General features: G+C 65.8%; 1 protein-coding gene across 3 annotated transcripts in view; it reads right to left on the bottom strand.

The window, feature by feature from the left end:
- Window positions 1–3,743: 3,743 nt before the first annotated feature.
- Window positions 3,744–17,212, bottom strand: part of SESN2 (sestrin 2) — a 55,758-nt gene continuing 42,289 nt past the window's right edge. For 2 of the 3 annotated variants that reach the window (XM_026076236.1, XM_026076235.1), the window contains 9 exons: window positions 9,793–9,858; window positions 8,855–9,052; window positions 8,147–8,329; window positions 7,711–7,920; window positions 7,206–7,356; window positions 6,890–7,005; window positions 6,280–6,470; window positions 5,397–5,541; window positions 3,744–5,230 (listed from right to left, as the gene is read on the bottom strand). In XM_026076236.1, the coding sequence (XP_025932021.1) occupies window positions 5,144–5,230; window positions 5,397–5,541; window positions 6,280–6,470; window positions 6,890–7,005; window positions 7,206–7,356; window positions 7,711–7,920; window positions 8,147–8,329; window positions 8,855–9,052; window positions 9,793–9,858 (1,347 nt within the window). In that variant the 3' untranslated portion in view covers window positions 3,744–5,143. Of the gene's footprint in view, window positions 5,231–5,396; window positions 5,542–6,279; window positions 6,471–6,889; window positions 7,006–7,205; window positions 7,357–7,710; window positions 7,921–8,146; window positions 8,330–8,854; window positions 9,053–9,792; window positions 9,859–15,344; window positions 15,423–17,212 lie in introns of those variants that run through there. The other variant, XM_026076237.1, reaches the window with a different exon arrangement.

The raw sequence follows: 17,212 nt of genomic DNA, 5'->3' as shown, positions 1-17,212 counted from the left end.
GGGCAGGGTTTGCAGCGAGGATACGGGGAGGGTTTGCAGCAGGGCTGGCAGTGGGGATGCGGGCAGGGTTTGCAGTGGGGACGCGGGCAGGGTTTGCAGGGAGGATACGGGGAGGGTTTGCAGCGGGGCTGGCAGTGGGGACGTGGGCAGGGTTTGCAGCGGGGATGCGGGCAGGGTTTGCAGCGGGGCTGGCAGTGGGGACGCGGGCAGGGTTTGCAGCGGGGATGCGGGCAGGGTTTGCAGCGGGGCTGGCAGTGGGGACGCGGGCAGGGTTTGCAGCCGGCCTTGCAGCAGGGATGCAGATCTGCCGTGGGCCTCCAGCGAGTGGCGCTGCCTAATCAGAAAACCCCAAACCCGCAGGCTGGAGCCGAGCCGCGCTTCAGCGGGGACCAGCCTGGCCTGGCTGCACGCAGTCCTGATCCAGCTCCCTCCCCGGCCATGGAAAATTTTCCTCTCGGCCTGGGCGCAGAGCCCGCTGCCGGGGGTTAGTCACAGCATCCCGGCTGCTCTGGCGTCTCGAACCTCCCCGAGCCCCCATGGACGTGGTTATCCCGGGGCTGTGGGCAAAAATCCCACCTCCGGATTTCGAGCCGTCGCCGGCTCCTCGGGAGAGATTCCAGCCCTGCAGCCCTTTGCATCCCGCATCCAGGCTGKCTCCTTCCCGGCACGTACCGCGGAGGAGCGCGTGCCAGCCTCCCCCAACCAAACGCCGTCGCTGCCGGGCAGTAACTCGGGCTGCAAACACGAGGACAGGGAAGAACACGCAGCTGCGGGGAGGGCAGCAGCGCAGCTGGAAGCACGCCCTCGCGCTGGACGTTTCCCTCTCTCGCAGCRGCACGTGGCCGTGATCATTTTGCACCCGGCGGGTGCAGAGCCGGGCGCGGGAAGGTCTCCCGTGATTGCACCGGGGTGCCGGGCACAGGCGGTCACAGCAGCAGGGTGACACGTCCTAAATTACGGCCGCCCCCCCTGGCACCCGGCTGCTTGCACACTGCCGCGGCGTCGACGCCGCCTGGCTGCTTCCCAAGGCCTGAAAGGCTGCGGCAGCCGTTGGGGATTTGCAAGCCGCAGTCCCCGGGACGAGCCGCCTGGCCCCGGCGCCGCTCCGGGCACGGAGGGGGTCACACGAGGAGCAGGTCCCCTGCGTGCCGAGCGGGGCCGCGGGGCTATTTTGGGCCCCCGGGAGAGGGGGAAGGACACATGCCGTTCCCGTGAGCTAAGGCAGCGGGAACGCACGCCGCCGGCCCGCCTGCCCTCGCCCGGACCCACGCGGGTGTTCCCGCACGGACCCCCAGAGGAGCCGCATCCCGGCCAGCTCCAGGGGGGGACGATGCCCCCGATGCTACGACTCCTGCTGCCGCTCGGCTCCAGGCTCGGTGCAGCTCGGCAGCAAAGCTCGCTGCCGGCACCGTGCTCTTTGCAAAGCCCTTTGGACTCCCCTCAGCGTTAAAGCTCTCGCCGAGCAGGGCCCCCCCCCGATTATTATTATTTTCCCATTGCATCGCTGCCTTTTCGGCGCCGTTAGCACGTTATGTTTTTTAAATTGAGGGCAATTGCATGCAATTTTTTTTTGCGCTGCGCTTGAGTCGTAACTATCAGCTACAGGTAGGGAGATTATTAACGCGCCTGCTGCCCTGAGAGACGGCGCTGAAAGCTGCCAATAAATTATACATATGCCCACAAATTGCAGGCCTCAGCTAAAGGCAGGGTAAGGAATTTATTAGTTTATAATTGTGAACACCTGAAGAAAAGGAAGTGGGTTAAATCGATACCATGACCCAGGCGATGAGTTAAGGAGTCCCACGGAGGTGGCTCAGCCCCGAGGTATTTGATGCCGCGGCAGAAACCTGGGGGAGGATGAAGAGGGCGACTGGTCCTTCCCGGCTGTCTTGCTGCGCTCAGCAGCCTTTGGGGTTGGAAGGGGCACGGGAAATCCTGGTTTCCAGTGGAGCCCGGTACAAATCCTTGGCAGTTTTGTTTTAAATCCGCGCTAGGACAAGCGGGGGGGGGGAAATCCAGAGCCCGAAGCAGGGCTTGCTGCCCTGCAAGACTGTAGGGGGAATAAAAAGGAGTAACAAAAAGATGCTTTCAAGAACCTCTCCGCTTTGCGGCTCTCTGAAATGAGGCTCGTGAYGGAGCCGGCTCCTCGGGGCTGCCCGGAGAAGCCGTGAGCCCCTTCCCRGGCTGGGGAAGGGGAAGGGGCAGCTGCCGTCCCCGGGCTGCCCCTTCGTTTCGTCGCCCTGCCGGGAGCATCCTTTTCCCTCCTGCTTTAGCTCGGAAACATCACATCCGCGCGCACTGGCGCGTAGGCACCTAAATCGGGCCTAAACGGGGGTTCAGATTCGTCTTCTCTGCCCTCCCTGCCGGAGGGCGGCTCACGGACACCAGGAGAAATAATAGAAAGTGATTTTTTTAAAAGAAAACAAGCATGGTCCCCCCTAGCCATGGGGCAGGCAACAGAATGGGAACCGAGCCACAAAGCAGCTCCCGGGAGAACAGCGCTGTGCACCGGGATGCTGCCTAGACGTATATAGGCATAGAGATAAATACGGGAGCAAAGGAGGAGTTTGTCAAAGCCGCCGCACCGCCCAGCGCGATTTTTTTGCCATGTGAAACAACGTCTTTAGCCGGCAGATTTCTTCCGCTCAAACGAAATATTTCAGCTGCCTCCAAGAGAGCCAAACGGAGGCAGGAAAAATCCCTCCTCAAACACAAGCTCCGCGTCGGCTTGACCTTCGTCCAATGACCGCCATCGAGTTGCTGAACTCTTTCGGCTCCCTAAAACAGGAGGTTTTTCGCCGTTCTGTTGAAAAGCCAACAGCAAACCCAATCGCTGCTTCCTCGCCGCGTTCGCCCCCGGGAGACCCAGCCAAAACGGAGCCAGCCGCGGTCTCTGCCCCGGACCCCGCAGCCGCCCCCTCCGCGCACCCGCCGGAAGGCTGGGTGCCGGCACGGAAATACGGCGCTGGAGGGACCTTTGCTCTTCTCCCCGGGGCATCTGGCCCCAGTCTGGAAAAACATATTGGGAAATACTCAGCGGCTGTGACTCAATGCTGCGAAACCCGCTGCCACCGCGGGCAGGGCCCCAGCACCGCCTCCGCGGCGGGGACGAAGGCACCGCGGGCCGGCCGGAGAGGGGAGCGGGGCGGCCCCTGGCCCCACGGCAGCGGATAAGGGGGGTCGCGGTGGTTTGGCACCAGCCTCACCGGGAGCCGATGCGGGACGGAGCCGGCTCTGCCCAGCCCCAGGGCATCGGTCCTGCGTGCCTCAGTTTCCCCAATGCTCCTTGGCGAGAGCAGCTCACCCTCCCCTGCCGCAAAAACCTCCCGCGCGGTGCAAAGAGAGGCTCTGCCCTAGAGCCCCCCTGCTCTCCCCATCCGCCCCCCAGCCCCACGTTGCACCCAGGAAAGGTTGGAGATGGTTCCTGCGAGGGTGTGGAAGAGCCCAGCGCTCCCGAGGTGCACGGGTCCCATGGGTGCTCTCCCCCCCCGGGACAAGCAGGCAGACAGGTGCCCCCCCAGGGCTGCGCCAACCCCAAGCTGGGGACGCAGGACGTCCCCCAAGGCGGGAGGCTGCACAAAAAGTGCAGCTGGGGAAAGGGAAAACACATTTGCATCAAAATCTTCCCACCTGCAGCCCCCCGCAACGCAGCCAGGGCAAGGACTGCAGCCGGGAGATAAGGAGCAGCGCTCAGAGACATGGGGGAAAAAGAAAAAAGAACAATTTTATTTTTTCAAACAGGATCTGTAGCAAAGTCACAGTGGCATTTCCACGCCCCGCCAGGAGTAAATACACCCCCAAAAATAGAAATAACTTAACTAGAGCTACGGTTCAGCGCAGACAAACCAACAGTCATGCAGCAACGGGCGACGCTGCCRGGTCTGTGGACTCGTGCTCCAGGGAGAGCCGGGAGCAGGGGATCTCGGGAACGGGCGCTTCCCCGGCGACCCGCGCCGGTGCAAAACGCTCTGGCGCATGGGGGTAAAGCTGCAGCCTTCCCCTGCGGCGGCACGTCGCCCTCCCGGCAGGGTACGGGCCCGGTTGGCTTTACACCTGAAAACAGCCCCTTTCCAAGGAACAAACCCGCCGGAGGAAGGTTTTCTGCCAGGGGTTTCACCTGGGGAGAGCACGGGGGGGACTGAAACGGAGGACGCGGCTCGGGAGCGCGGCTCTGCCCCAGCAGCACGYGGAGAGCAAGAGGGAAAATAGATGTATCCAAGGTTTCTTCGCCGTTTCGCGCTGTCACTCAGGTGGGCGCAGGACGGGCGAGCCGGGGAGCCAGCACACCCCGAGCGGCAGCTCCCCGCGGGACGCCGAAGGACGGAGCCCGCTGGAAACCCACTCGCAAGGGTGCGAAGGCGGCGTCGGAGAGCCCGGGGGCTTCTGCACCGAGCGCAGCACAGGGACGGGCAGCAGGAGGTGCATCATCCTCCGGCAAGGATGACCCTGCACGGGGGGGCTCCCGGCTCCGAGCCCTYGGAGAGGGGCGGCACGGGGGCCACCCAGCAGGAGCCGGGATGGTCCGATCCTTCCGGCGCCGGCTGCTCAGGGACGCGGGGCAGAGCGTTGGAGCGCAGAGACGCTCCCACGGCCGCGTCGCCACCAGCCGTCGCCAGTCGCCCGGAGCAGCGAGTCCGAGAGCCCCCGAGGCAGGAGGGTGAATCCCGGCCTGGGGAAGCCAGCGATTCCCTCCGGAGATCTTTGGTACGAGGACAGTCCTCCGTGGCCGCGGACGCGGCTCCGAGGGGTAACATCATTGCACGAGCCCAGCGGGGTCCGGGCGCGGGAGCCGAGGGGCTGGGTGGCACTGGCAGCAGTCACCTCCGTTCGGCTTYGTTCCGGGTCACCACGAGAAAGGCACGGAGCAGCCGAGCATCCCCATATCTGCCAAGCCCCGGAGCAGCGAGGGACTAGGGCTACCCGGCGGGGTGCACCAGGCACGGCTGGGCTCTTCACAGCTTCTTGGGGGTCCCCTCTCCTGGRATAAGGGGCAGGGGGAGGAGAAGTCCCCCCCCTTTCCTTCCACAGCTCCAGGCCCCTTAAGGCAGGAGACAATATTCCAACGAAGTCTTTAAGGTGCCGGCTCCCCCCTCGCCTGCCCCCCACACGTGGGGCAGGAGGAGAAGGAGGGAGCGAAGACCTGTCAGGTCATGTAGCGGGTGACGGCTCGCAGGGCGTACAGCAGAGCCGCCTGCATCCGAGCCTCCAGCAGGAGCAGGTTGACGTGCACCTATGACGCAAGGAGAGCAGGGTCAGGGCACAGCAGGGATGAGGGCAAGCTCAGCATCTCCTGGGGTGCAGGAGACACCGGGACAGGGAGGAGAGGCCAGGTCCCTGCCCACACCAGCTCCCCCGGCTCAGCCTCCCGTTCCCAGGATGAGGGGAAGGGGCAGCACCTTCTCYGAGTGCTTGAAGTGTCTCCAGAACTGCGTGTACATCCGTTTCGTCGTCTTCTCTGGGTAGCAGGCCACCGTCTTGATGTAGATTTTCAAGCTGCGCTCCAAGAGCTGGTTGACCTCCCTGTAGTCATAGTCATCATAGCTGGGGGAGAGAGGAGGGCACGTTACTCCAAGCACAACCACTGCCAACAGGTCTCTGCAATAGTATTCACTACAACTCGTTCAAACAGGGTCCTTCCTTTGGGAAGAGCACGGCGTTTCCAGCTAGGCTGCTTGCAAGCACACATTGCTTGGGCTCTGTGCTCCACCAGATCTATGTTGTGTCCCATCTTCTGGTCTCCAGCAGCATTGTTCTTTCTCAGTCTTATCAAGAGCAACAGCCTCAGTGAGACTGGTGTCTGCTCTTTCTCTCATGGTGAGGATTAGGTTGGCTGGGCCTTCCCCCGACCACAGCTCTTCAGCCAGACCCACGGGTGAGAGCAGGTCGATAACACCCACAAACATCCTTCCGCACCCTTGCCAAGCGCCACACACCCCATCCCTGCTGGCCTGAGGCTCAYGCTCTCTAGAAAGGACAGAGCCACCAACACGCTTCCCCTGGGCAAACACAGTCAACCTGCCTTCACCCTAAAGAGCCTCTCCAAGCACCCCGTTCCCCGAGCACAGGGCCCAGACGTGGTCTGTCTGGGCAGATGGCTGCCACGGGGGCCACCAGGGAAGGGACATGGTGCAGGCAGGCTTGGCTGCTGCCCCAGACCTGAACCAGGAACCTGCAGGACAGAGAGGCTCCTGGGCTTGTTAGGCAGGAGCCGCTCAGAGGCACTGCCCATCATGGAGAGCACAGGCTCCTGGCACAGCTTGAGGGCACTCGGGGACCTACCGGATCCCAAAGACGCAGTGGACATAGTTCCAGATGGCCCTGCGGAGCATGGAGGTGTCCACACCGCAGTGCATGGCGATGGTGTTGTACGTCAGGTTGTAGACCACCTGGAACTTCTCATCCAGGAGCTGCCCCACATCAGGGTAGAGGCGGTTGATCAGTGAGTAGCCATGGTCTTCCCAGGTGTAATCCTGCCAGAGAAAGGATGCTGGGATGGGGGCTCTACAGGCAAAACACAGGGTTCCTTGAGAGCCAAGGGACCCGAGTGCCTGCAGATCTCATGTCCTGCTCTTCTCTGGCCTGATGTCTCCCTTTCCCATGTTGCCAAGATCCTCTTGACAATTCATATCCATCTGAACCACGCAGAGGCACCTTGGCCCAAACACCACTTGGGTGAAGGCTCCAGCCCAGTACCAGCCCGTCACCCTCCACGTCGGTGTTGTCCGTGCAGCACTACAACCTTGGGAGCAGCCCTGCTGTACCCCAGCCCCGCTGGCCCGGTCACTGCTGAGCCCCAGCGTGGGACAGCAGCACCAGCTGTGACACGCAGGACCTGCCACCCAGCCCTGTCACCCGCTCTCCAGCTGGCACAGGGGCCGAGGGCACCCACCTGCGCGCGGAAGGTGGGGGGTGCCTGCTCGCCCCGGCGCGTGAAGTCCTTGTAGCCGAACTCGGGGTCCTCCACGAAGCACAGGACGTTGGACTGCAGGGAGTGATCCGCGATATCTGCGAGACACCAGCGCAGCGGCCGTGAGCAACACGCCGTGGGGCTGCTCCAGACGGTCCCAGCCCCGGGGCTGGAGGGCAGAGCCAGCCCCACAGCTGGGGGGCCTGATCCTGCTCAGCACTGGGCCTGTCCCTCCCCTCCCATCAGTCCAGGCCCTTGCGGACCCTTCCCAGCCCGCCACGTCCCCGCGTGTCCTCACCCGAGGGAGCAACCAGCAAGCTCTCCGTCTTCTCCAGCTCGAAGCGCGTCGCCATCTCCTCCTGCGTGACCCCCTCTTCCTCCAGCTGGCTTTCTTGCAGCAGCTTCATCCTCTCCATCAGCACCTCCACGTCCCGCATGGCATCTTTACCCTGGCAGAGGGCAAAGTCAGCGCCGTCCGTGGCGGAGTGAGGTTGCAGAGGGCTTGCGAGCCCCGGGCTGCCCGTGCACAGCAGGGCGGAGAGAGCCGCTCGCTGCACGCCGACGGCTCTGCTTTCACTTGGAGCAGTCCCAGGGCCACTCCAAGAAAAATTTGCCTCCGGGTTTGTCCTGCCCAGATTCCAGCTGCTCCGGCACCCTGGAGGCTGGGACCTGACAGCATCTGCTACATCCCAACGAAAGGTCTTGGGGCAACTCCCGGAGGGAGGCACCGTAACGCGCCGTGGTACCCCGTCGTGCCCTCCCTTCCCACCCCATGCTCCCTGGAAGGCAAAGGCCCTGCTCACCCCAGAGCCCCCCACACCATCATCGGAGGCAGGGCTGCTGTCGCCGTGGGGCGAGGGGGGCCGGCAGCCGGGCCCCCCGTCCTGCTCCGCCTCGGGGTTGATGCCGCAGCCGAAGACGAAGGAGGCRAGCGAGTGGTAGTGGGTGAGGAGCACCAGCGCCTGCACCAGCTCCGCCAGGGACCAGCTATTCTCCCCCGTCTTCAGGAGAGCCTGAAAACGGGACGCACATGGGGTTCGGCTTCGTGGAGAAGGAGAGGGGACGAGTCACCCCTTCCCCATCCAYCACCGGGCAGCACAGCCCTGGCCTCCAGCTCAGAGACCCTCTCAGCCCCCAAAGGGTTAAACCCCGGGGGGGTTGTGACCCCTGAGGCAAGCCCCCAAACTGGGGAGGGGGATTTGGGATTTCGGGATCCTCGGCAGCATCTCCAGCCCTCACCTCGATGTGCTCCTTGGTGATGAGCCAGGGCCGGTGCGCCAGGAGCTTGTTGATCTCGTTGAGGTTCCTCAGCTTTTGGGGGGCGCAGTGCAGCCCCTGCAGCCAYGCGGGGTTGCCCCCCACCTGCAGGAACTCCCCCATGTGCAAACCCACCAGGTAGGAGCACTGGTGCCGGGCTGCCGCCTGCGGGGAGAGGCGCCGAGTCAGCCCACGGCACCGGGCAGGCCACCAGCCCTGCTACAAGCCCTCGGCGAAGCCAAGGCAAGAAACCACCTTCCCCAGTTGCCCCTAAAGGGATTCCCACGGGGATGAAAAGCCAGACCAGGGTCTTTGCTCCCTGCCATGGGGGCAAAGGGGGTGCTGGGGTACCCAGGCTAAGGGTGCTGGACCATGGGACAACCCAAAGAGCCCCCATGGCCAACGCGGCCGCAACAACAACAAGCCACCTGCCCGTGTTGTCCCCTGCAGCACATCAGGCAGGGAACAGGGTGACAGCGGGACCAGAACATTGCCAAAAGGGCGCTCAGCTTTCATGCCCCTGCGAACAAAAGCCACAGCAGGGTACTTGTTTTAGTGTGGAGGCCCAAACCCCTTCCAGTCTTTGGCCAAAACCCCAGCAGAGGCGATGGGAGAGGTGCTGGGACACACACGTCCCCAAGGGACACCCTGCCCCGGGGGACAGCCCCCGCGGGGACCCGCGGCCCTCACCATGATGGCGATGTAGTGGCGCTTGTGGTAGGGCAGGGGCCCGTCCATGCGCAGCAGGAGGTACTGGGTCTTCCAGAAGCTGCTGAGATACTGCGGGTGCAGCCCCATGACCATGGTGATGTTGTCCACCCTGCCCGCCGAGACGAAGGCCTCGATGAAGAGCTGCCGCCGGCTGGACTCCACGCCTTCCCGCAGGATCTGCCGGCACACGGGGAGGCAGAGCTGTGGATCACAGCCAGCAGTCGCCATGACCCCCCCCCGGTGCCAGCCCCCGTCCCCATCGGCAAGCGGGGGGAAACCACACCGAGCAGGGCGGCAGGCTGGACCCAGGCGTCCGGGTGCCCAGGAGCAAGGACGGCCGGGACCAGCGGCCAGCACGGACCCCCCTCGCGCTCGGCCAGGGAGGACACGGGGCTCCGCCGCCCTTGGCCCCTCCGTCCCTGCCGYGGGTGACGAAACCGCGGCACTGGCTCTGCCGAAGGAGGGACCAGCTGGGCGAGCGGCCCCGGGGCGCCGCGATACGGCTGCGGGCGCAGGGGAGCCACAGTCCTGCCGGCGCAAGTGGGGAAACTGAGGCACAGGCAGGGCCGAGATTCACCATCGCTGGGCTCAGCTCGGGTGGGCTTCCCCCTCCGTCCTACCAAGCACCCCCCAGCACGGGAAGCAGCTGGATTTGGGCACAAGCCCCCCCCCGGCGCCCACAGCACCCACCGCACACCCAGCTCGGGTCACCCAGGGACCGTCCTGAGCCACACGACCCGTCCCCATCCCACCCGCGAGCGGCAGGGACCAGCGTACGGGAGGTCCCCCCCACTACCCGGCAGAGCCTCCTCCTCCAGCCCGGGACAGGACAGGCTGGAAACGGCCGCCCCATCCAGCCCGGAGGGGACGCATCCCCCCGGGACACATGAGCACCGACGCGCTCGCTCCGCTCCTACCTCTTCCACCGGGATGAAGGCGCTGGGGCCCCCCCCCAGCTGCCGGGGGATTTTGATTCCTCTGTCCTAGGAAGAAGGAAAGAAAAAACAACCAGCTTTAAACGCCGCTCCGACGCCGTTCCGGGAAACCCGGGCAGGAGGAAGAGTTGCCGGCGTCCCCCGTCGCGAGCTRTCACCCCGCCGGGCACCCGCCTCCCGGCCGATGGAGCAACCTGCSCCGGGGCGTTGCGTCAGGCCGGGCGCCTGACGAAATCGGGCGGTCATGTTACGCCGGAGCCTGGCCGGCGGCGACGCCAGGGCACCCTCCGCTCCCCGCTCCGGTTTCAATCCCGCCCCGGGGCTCGGTTTACCGCGAGCACCTCCACAGGGAAAAAGGAGGAGAAATCGCAGCCCGGACGCTCGCTCCAGGCAGGTCCCTGGGAGCGTTTCATGCACCCGGAGCCAGGGTAATTCGGGTCCCGTTCAGCAGCCCAAATCCGGCRCCCCAGGGGCTCCCGCAAACACCCCCGGGTTCAAAACGGCCGCCAGCCGATAAACTTCTCCACCACGCTGCTTCTCCAAATCAGCCAACCCCGTTAAAAGAGAAACGAGCCACCAGTTCGGCTGCCAAACTCTGAACCCCAGATACAAAGTTCAGCTCCGTTTTAAGCCCGTCACCGGGCTGCATCCTTCCCCTTGGCGCCCCGATGGCTGGGGGAAGAGCAGGGGCTTCGGCGCTGTATCTTCTCCGAGCCGTAGCCCGCTCCGCCCATCCCCCCGGGAGCTCTGCCGCGCACCGGAGCATCCCGCTGACTTGCGGGTTTGCATTAGCGAAGGGGAAACGTCCCTGCCCGCGTTGCAGCAGCGCCCGCGCGTGCCAAGTGCGGCCGGGGGCAGAGCCGGCGCCCGCCCCGAAGGGTGCTYGGAGGAGGAGGCACGCCGGGAGCAGCGTTAATCCCGGCACACCGGGAGCAATGTTAATCCCGGTGCAAGATCCTGCACTCAGGGAACAGGCTCCGAGACGATGGGACTTGCCCAAGGCCCCGCRGAGAGGAAGCTGCAGAGCAAGAACTGAAGCCACATCAAACCAGTCCCAGCTTAAGGTTTCATCTCCAACTTTTCTCCTTCCAAATAGACGCTCCGGAAAACACTAGAAGAATTCCCAGTCTTACCAAAAAAGCCTACGCAAAGCTCAGAAGCTGGCTGGGGGCTGGGGGAGAACAGCCTGTGCAAAAGGGCCGAAGCGCTCCCAGCCCCGGGAATAGGGCGAGCAAAGCCGCGCGGGGCCGGAGGCAGCCGAGCCCGGCTGCGCCGCGCCGCCAGGCACTTCTGCGAGCAAACCCGCGCGCTCCCTCGTCCCCCTTCTCGCACGCACACGGCAAACGGCCCGGCCGGGAGGCAGAGCCTGCAGAGCTGCTGAGTCGGCGCCTTTGCAGCGGCGAGGGGCGAGCGGGAGCAGAGCGCGGCCGACGGGGCCGCAGCCGGGTCCTGGCAAAGCCGGACCGTGCCGGGACCTGACACCCGACCGAGAGGCAGGGAAAGGGCTGCCGGGCTCCGGCTGCTCTTCGCTCCTCAGTCAAACCCTGCAAGAAGGAAACACCTGCGTTGCTCCACTTCCTCCCCAAATAGAGAAAAGGGGGAAAGTCTGTTGCAGTTAGGACTGCGTGAAAGACGGGACAGCGGTAACAGAGCAAAAATGCCCCCAGAGGAGCCAGCAGCAGCGGTTCCCTCCAGCACCCAACAGGCTCCGGATACAGGTGCCGGTGGGGAGAGCTGCGGCTCGGCCGCCCTCAGCGGAGGATGCACGCAGAGCCCTGCGCACGCCRGCCCAACGCCTCCGCAGAGGAAGCGCCACCCTCCTCTTCCCTTTCCCCACAGAACCCCTCGAAGCATGCTCCGGATTTTCCCCGGGGCACTCAGCCGGCGGGATCCGGGGTTTCACCAGCAGGCTGGACCCCGCCGATGCCCTCGCTCACCTCCGCCGTGCCGTTCGGGACCCAGCACCGACRAGCCCTCAAATCCCCCCTGCATCCCGCTAGCCCTGATCCAGCAGCACGCGGAGCCCCGCCGGCATTCCCGACTCGGGGGAGCACGTGTCCGAGTGCCGGGCTGCAGCAGGCTCCCCCCAATTTGCCCAACAGCCCCCGAGAGCCACGTCTGCTCCAGGTGGCACCGGACTCCCCACCGCTGCGTGCGCCCGCGTCGCTCCTCCGGACATCTCGGGGGAAGCCGGCACGCGCTACACCCGCTTATCCACCTAAATCCTTAACCGGCAAAACGCCACGCTCCCTCCGCTCTGCTGCGCCCACCAGCGGAGATCACAGCAACAGGTACGGCCGTTGGCTGACAGACGGACACCCCGTGCAGCTCAGGGCTTAAAATAGCCGTGTCCCGTTTTGGATGCAGCGAGTCGCTCCAGAGCCCTGCAGAGCTGCAAGGGCTCCACTCCGGCAGCTGGGACACGCTCGCCGCCGCGCTCCGGCCCGCTGCCCTGCGGGATGGGGTGCGCAGGGAGCTGCACGGGGGCAGGAGGTGTCCTTCGGACCCCGGGAGCCGCCTGGGCTCGCCGGCACGTCGGGATCCTCCACGGGAAGAGGCACAGGTGCTTTGCTCCGCCGCATCCTGCTGGCATCCCCAAAGGAGCTGGGCGCCGCGTCCCAGCCCCTGCCCCACCGCGGGCAGAGCGGGCACAAGCCCAGCCAGGGGCCCCAACGCTTGCCCGGCCCCAACAGCCCAAAACGAACAGCTCATCCCGGACGGGAGAGCGCAGGATGCTGTCAGCACACTCCCGACAGCGGGAAAACAGACACCCAGCGGCCGCGGGGCACCCAGCTTCGCTCGCGGGTCGCTAGCGGGACCAAGCTCAGGAATCATCCGAGGCTGCCGCATCCCGCAGCGCCCCACGGGCTGCGCTGCCCCAGACAGGGGGGCAAAAACACCCCCCTCGGTGCATTCCCCATCCCGCGGCTCAGCCGGACTGACCCCCTCTATCCCCATCCCCTCGGCCGCTCCATGTTACTATGGCGAGTCCCGACGTCCCCCACTCTCCGGCACCTCGTCCCTCCGTCCATTGCTATTCCAAACACTTCCCAGGCTGGGGACAGCACAGCCGGCTCCAGTCCCCCCCCCCCACGACACAGCTCATCTCACCCGCTCGGATCGGGGGGGGATGAGAAACCCCCGGTGCTGGATGCGGACAAAAGCAAGCACATCACCCAGCAGGTTTCCAGAAACCACGGCACGAGCCAGAACGCCTTCCAAAGCCCACGGCACCGTCGGACACGCTCCTTCCAGCCAGGCCGTTCGAGGGAAGCTGGGATTCACCTGCCGCGCACGGGACATGCCATGGGGGGACGGCGGCAACTGGTGCCGACAGCACGTCCYGGATCTCCGAGCAGGAGCAGAGGAGCCCCCCGGAGCCGGGTCCTGGCGTCACGGGGGAGAAGATGCCCCAGGGAGGAGGCGGCCGCAGCCCGTCCGAGCGCCGCGGGTACCTTCTGCTGCCGGCTGCTCCCGAAGCGCTCGGCGAGCTCCCGGCGGAGCCCGTCCCCCCGCKCCGGGCACGCGGCGGTCCCACGGCAGCTGGCGGCACCACCACGCGCCCCCCACGTGACGGGCGCCGAGTCCTGGCGAGGCTCCGCGCTGGCGCCCAGCACCTGCCCGGCGACGGGCTCCGCTTCTGCCAGCGAAAAAAACCCAAATCAAACAAACAAGTTTGTGCAGCTCCGAGCACGCCGGGGCCTCGGGATGCTCCGGCCGTGAGTCACGGCGGAAGCGAGACCGGAGTGACAGCAGGGAAGAGGCTCGTGCCGCTCAGGTGCCTCCTCTCCGCCAGCCTCTGACTCACGGCGAACGCACYGGGGGCGAAGGAGGTTTCCGCAGCCTCCCGGAGGCTCCCCAAGAGGGGGAAAATGATAAAAACAGTCAAACGAGCCCGTCGCGGGCGGGCGGCAGAGCTCCGGGGCCGGAGCGCGGCCAGGCGGGGGCACAGCCCGCCCCAGCGGCTTTCGGTGACAGCCCAGGGTGACCTTTGAAGGCGCATTTTAATCATTGCTCAGCGCCGGCCGCGCACGCAGAGCCTTTACGGGCGTTGAGCAACGCTTCAGAGGCACCGCGGCTCCCGGGGACGGTTAACCCTCACCGCGCTGCCCCAAGGCATCGCCTCCCGCCGCGGGGGAAACTGAGGCACGGAGCGGGGCTCTGGCCCGTCCTGGCTGCATCGCCACCCGGGATCGGCACGGCACGTGGGGACGGGAGGTTCCCATCCCCCGCGGGAGCCGGCGCGGACGAGGGAAGGAGCTAACGGCCTCGCCGGGGCGGCAGGGCGCGCGTGCCAAGCGGCGAGCCCAGGCACTTGTGCCGGCGCTTCGTCAGGTGTTGGAAAACCGTCCCCGATAAGGGGAGGCCAAACAAAAACAACCAACCAACCGCGCAGCCATCCGGCCGAGCAGGTTTATTCCTCCCGGCCTYGCTCCTTCCAAAAAAAAAMCAGCAGGGGACCGTCCCGGTGACGYGCAGCCGGAGCAGAGACGGGTTTCGGCGCCGGTGACGCACTGGCGGCGCGGGAAGGCCGGCGGCACAGGTCACCCGCCGGGGTCCTGCCCCGCCGCCGACGCCGGACTGGTCCCAAAATGGGAAGCTGGTGCCGCCCCGCTGCGAGCCGGAGGCGGCCACGGAGGGCACCGGGCTGCCTAAAACCACCCTGGCTGTCGCCGCCTGAACGTTCAAGAGGTTTCGGGGACAAAAGCGGAGTTCCCGGTGCAAGAGGCTCTTCGTGGCTTCACGGCTTTGCAACCGCCCCGCGTCCTGCTACGGCATCGCGGAGGACCAAAAATCAGGAGCTTCCACATCTGCTGGAAGCGCCCCAGGCTGCTGGGCGCCAGCGGACGAGGTCTGGCCGGTCCCAGGCACTGCCACACTCCCTGGCAGGGAAACGCTCTCCGCCGCCTGCTCCGGAGCCCCCGTCGCAGGCTCGTCGCAGCCCAGCCAGGCACCGGAGCGGCTCCGGGCGGCRCTGCCGGTTGGGTTACTTCCCGCAACGAGCTCTTTGCCGCTGCCCTGGGGTTCTAGGTCCCGCCCGTCGCCAGGACTAACCCTCCCAGCAGCGACATCTGAGCTGCAGCACGGTTATCCGTGGAGCCGCTAACTCCCAACGGGCGATGCCCAACTTTCCAGGCAACTTCRCAGGCTGCTGCACGGAGTTTTACTGGACTCCGAGGGCAAAGGCGCCGGAGCAGAGGGAMCCCGGGCTCGGGGTGCCTCGCTCTGCGGCACACAGCGGGCCCCGAAACCCGCCGCAGGCTGCGCCGCCGGGGTCAGCGATAGCGCCCGTCTCACCCAGAGATGCGGGGTCTGCACTGCGCACTGACCCCGGGGGGGGCTGAGAACTCCCAACTCAGCTCACAAGTGCAGCAAGACAGCTCTGCTCGCAGCGGGAAAGCCCACACGGGTAAAGGGACGGAACGAAGCCCCGGGACCCCAAACTGCCCCGACGTGCCCCTGCTTATCCCCAAGCGAACCGACCCCCCGGGGGGGCTGGGGACCCCCGACGGGGCGGGCAGGCACCCCCTTACCTCGCCGCGGCGCAGGGCCCCGCAGCCCCGGTACTCCGCGAGCCCCGGGGGGCAGCACTGTGAGCCCGCCACCAGCATGGCAGTGCCGGGCCAGGGCGGTCTAGAACCGCCCCCGAGGTCTAGAACYGTCCCGGGGCTCTAGAACGTTCCCCGGTTCTAGAGCAGCGCGGCCCGGCGCCCGCGGCTCTTTCATAGAGCGGCCGCGGGCGGGGGGCGGGGTGTTAACCCAGTATGACCCCGCCCCTAGCCCCGCTCGGCCAATGGCGTCTCTGTGGGCGTGGCCTCGGCGAGCCCGCCCGCCAATAGCGAGCGGCGGCGCGGGGGCTGCTGGGGGTTGTAGTCCCCGGGGTTCCCCCCCCCCCGCCCGGTGCTGCACCCGCAGCCCCGGTTAAAGACCGTCGCCCCCGGCGCATGYGAAGGGCCGGTTCGGCCCCGCACTGCAGGGCGGGACAGCAAMCCCCCCCCCTGCGTCCCGGCTTTCTGCTTCCACCAGTTCACACCAGTCCGGCCGTGCCTGCTCTCCGAAGCACGGCACAGCGGTAACTGCCCACCCGCAAAAAGGAGGCGAKGGTGGGAGCCGGGGCCGGTTCCCGCGCCAGCCGTGGGGTCCTTGGCCGTGACCCACGCCCCGGCTTCGCACTGAGCGGTTCGGCCCTTAGCTGCGGTGCAAAACAGCCCCCGAAAGAGCAGCCTTCCCCTCCTGCCYGCTGCCCTCTCCGAGGGGCTTACGGCCTCGCATCCCGTCCGAGGGCCTGGTGCCAGCTCTGCTCCGTTTGAATAACAAGTGCCAATTGCAATAAAAGATGGGGAGAGGAGAAAAAAAACAAAACGAAAAAAAAAAAAGAGGCCCCAGACAGCAGCGCTGATAACAATCTGGTGCTGCTTGACAGCCCGCACACGGCAAAGTCCAGCAAACAGAAGTYGCTGCACAAACAACTCAGGTTTTGCCTGGCAACAGCCTCCTCCGGCTCCGATCCTGAGCGGCCGCCAATTAGGCGAACATGTCTTTGCACCTCGGCGCAGCGGYGCTGGGCGGCACGCCGTGGCACGCTGGCCGGCTCGGCGCCCGCGGCGGCTCCRCTGCTCGCTGCGGGGAGCGTGAGCCCGGAGCTTCGCGTGCCTCCGACTGCCTTCTCCCTTCCCCACCGCACCCAGGGCTATTTTTAGTGGCGTTTCGCAAGCGCGGCTCAGCTGCGCTGCTCCAGCTCGAGGCGGGTTTAGGGCGCCGAGCGGCACCCGGACGTCTCCGGTGGCCCCGGCACCATCGGCTCCTTGCAGCGCTCAGGGCACGCCGAGGTTCCCCACGGGGCTGYGTTCACGCTTGTGTTATTTGAGCAGAGCGGGAGCTTTGCAGCTCCCTTTTTTTAATTGCATCCGATTTGAAGGGGGGACAGAGGCAAAGCCCTGCTGTGAGGAGCAGGCGGTACCCGGCTCCGCACTCCCCACGGCACCGTTGCAGCGCCGAGCCCAGCTCCTGCGCCCGGCTTTGGGGAAGGCGACTGCAATCCAACAACCAGTTTTAAGAAAACTTGGCCAAAACCTAGTGGGGAACCTGCCCTGCAGACCCTGCGGTAACCAGAGGGACCCCCGTGAAGGCAGCAGCGTTTCACGGGGTAAAGAGAGCTCGAGGATGCTCCGGAGCAGAGCCCGCCRCGGATCCCCAAGCCAGAGCAACCCTTTGCTCCCAAAATATTTATCATTAGCCCGGGGGAATTATCGGTTTCGGCTTTACCCCCGTTGCCCCCGCCTGTGCAGRGGCAGCTCCCCTGGGTTCGTTAACACCGACACGGGGTCGGAGATCAGGGGCCGAAGCCTCTCCCAGCTTGCRCGCCCGGCTCGGCTCTTTGCCAGGAGCCCAGAGCGACAGC

The sequence above is a fragment of the Apteryx rowi genome, unplaced genomic scaffold, assembly GCF_003343035.1.
Source record: "Apteryx rowi isolate R43461 unplaced genomic scaffold, aptRow1 scaffold_43, whole genome shotgun sequence".
NCBI lineage: Eukaryota > Metazoa > Chordata > Aves > Apterygiformes > Apterygidae > Apteryx > Apteryx rowi.
The sequence above is the reverse complement of the archived record's forward strand: the minus strand, read 5'-3'. Positions and strand labels throughout refer to the sequence as shown.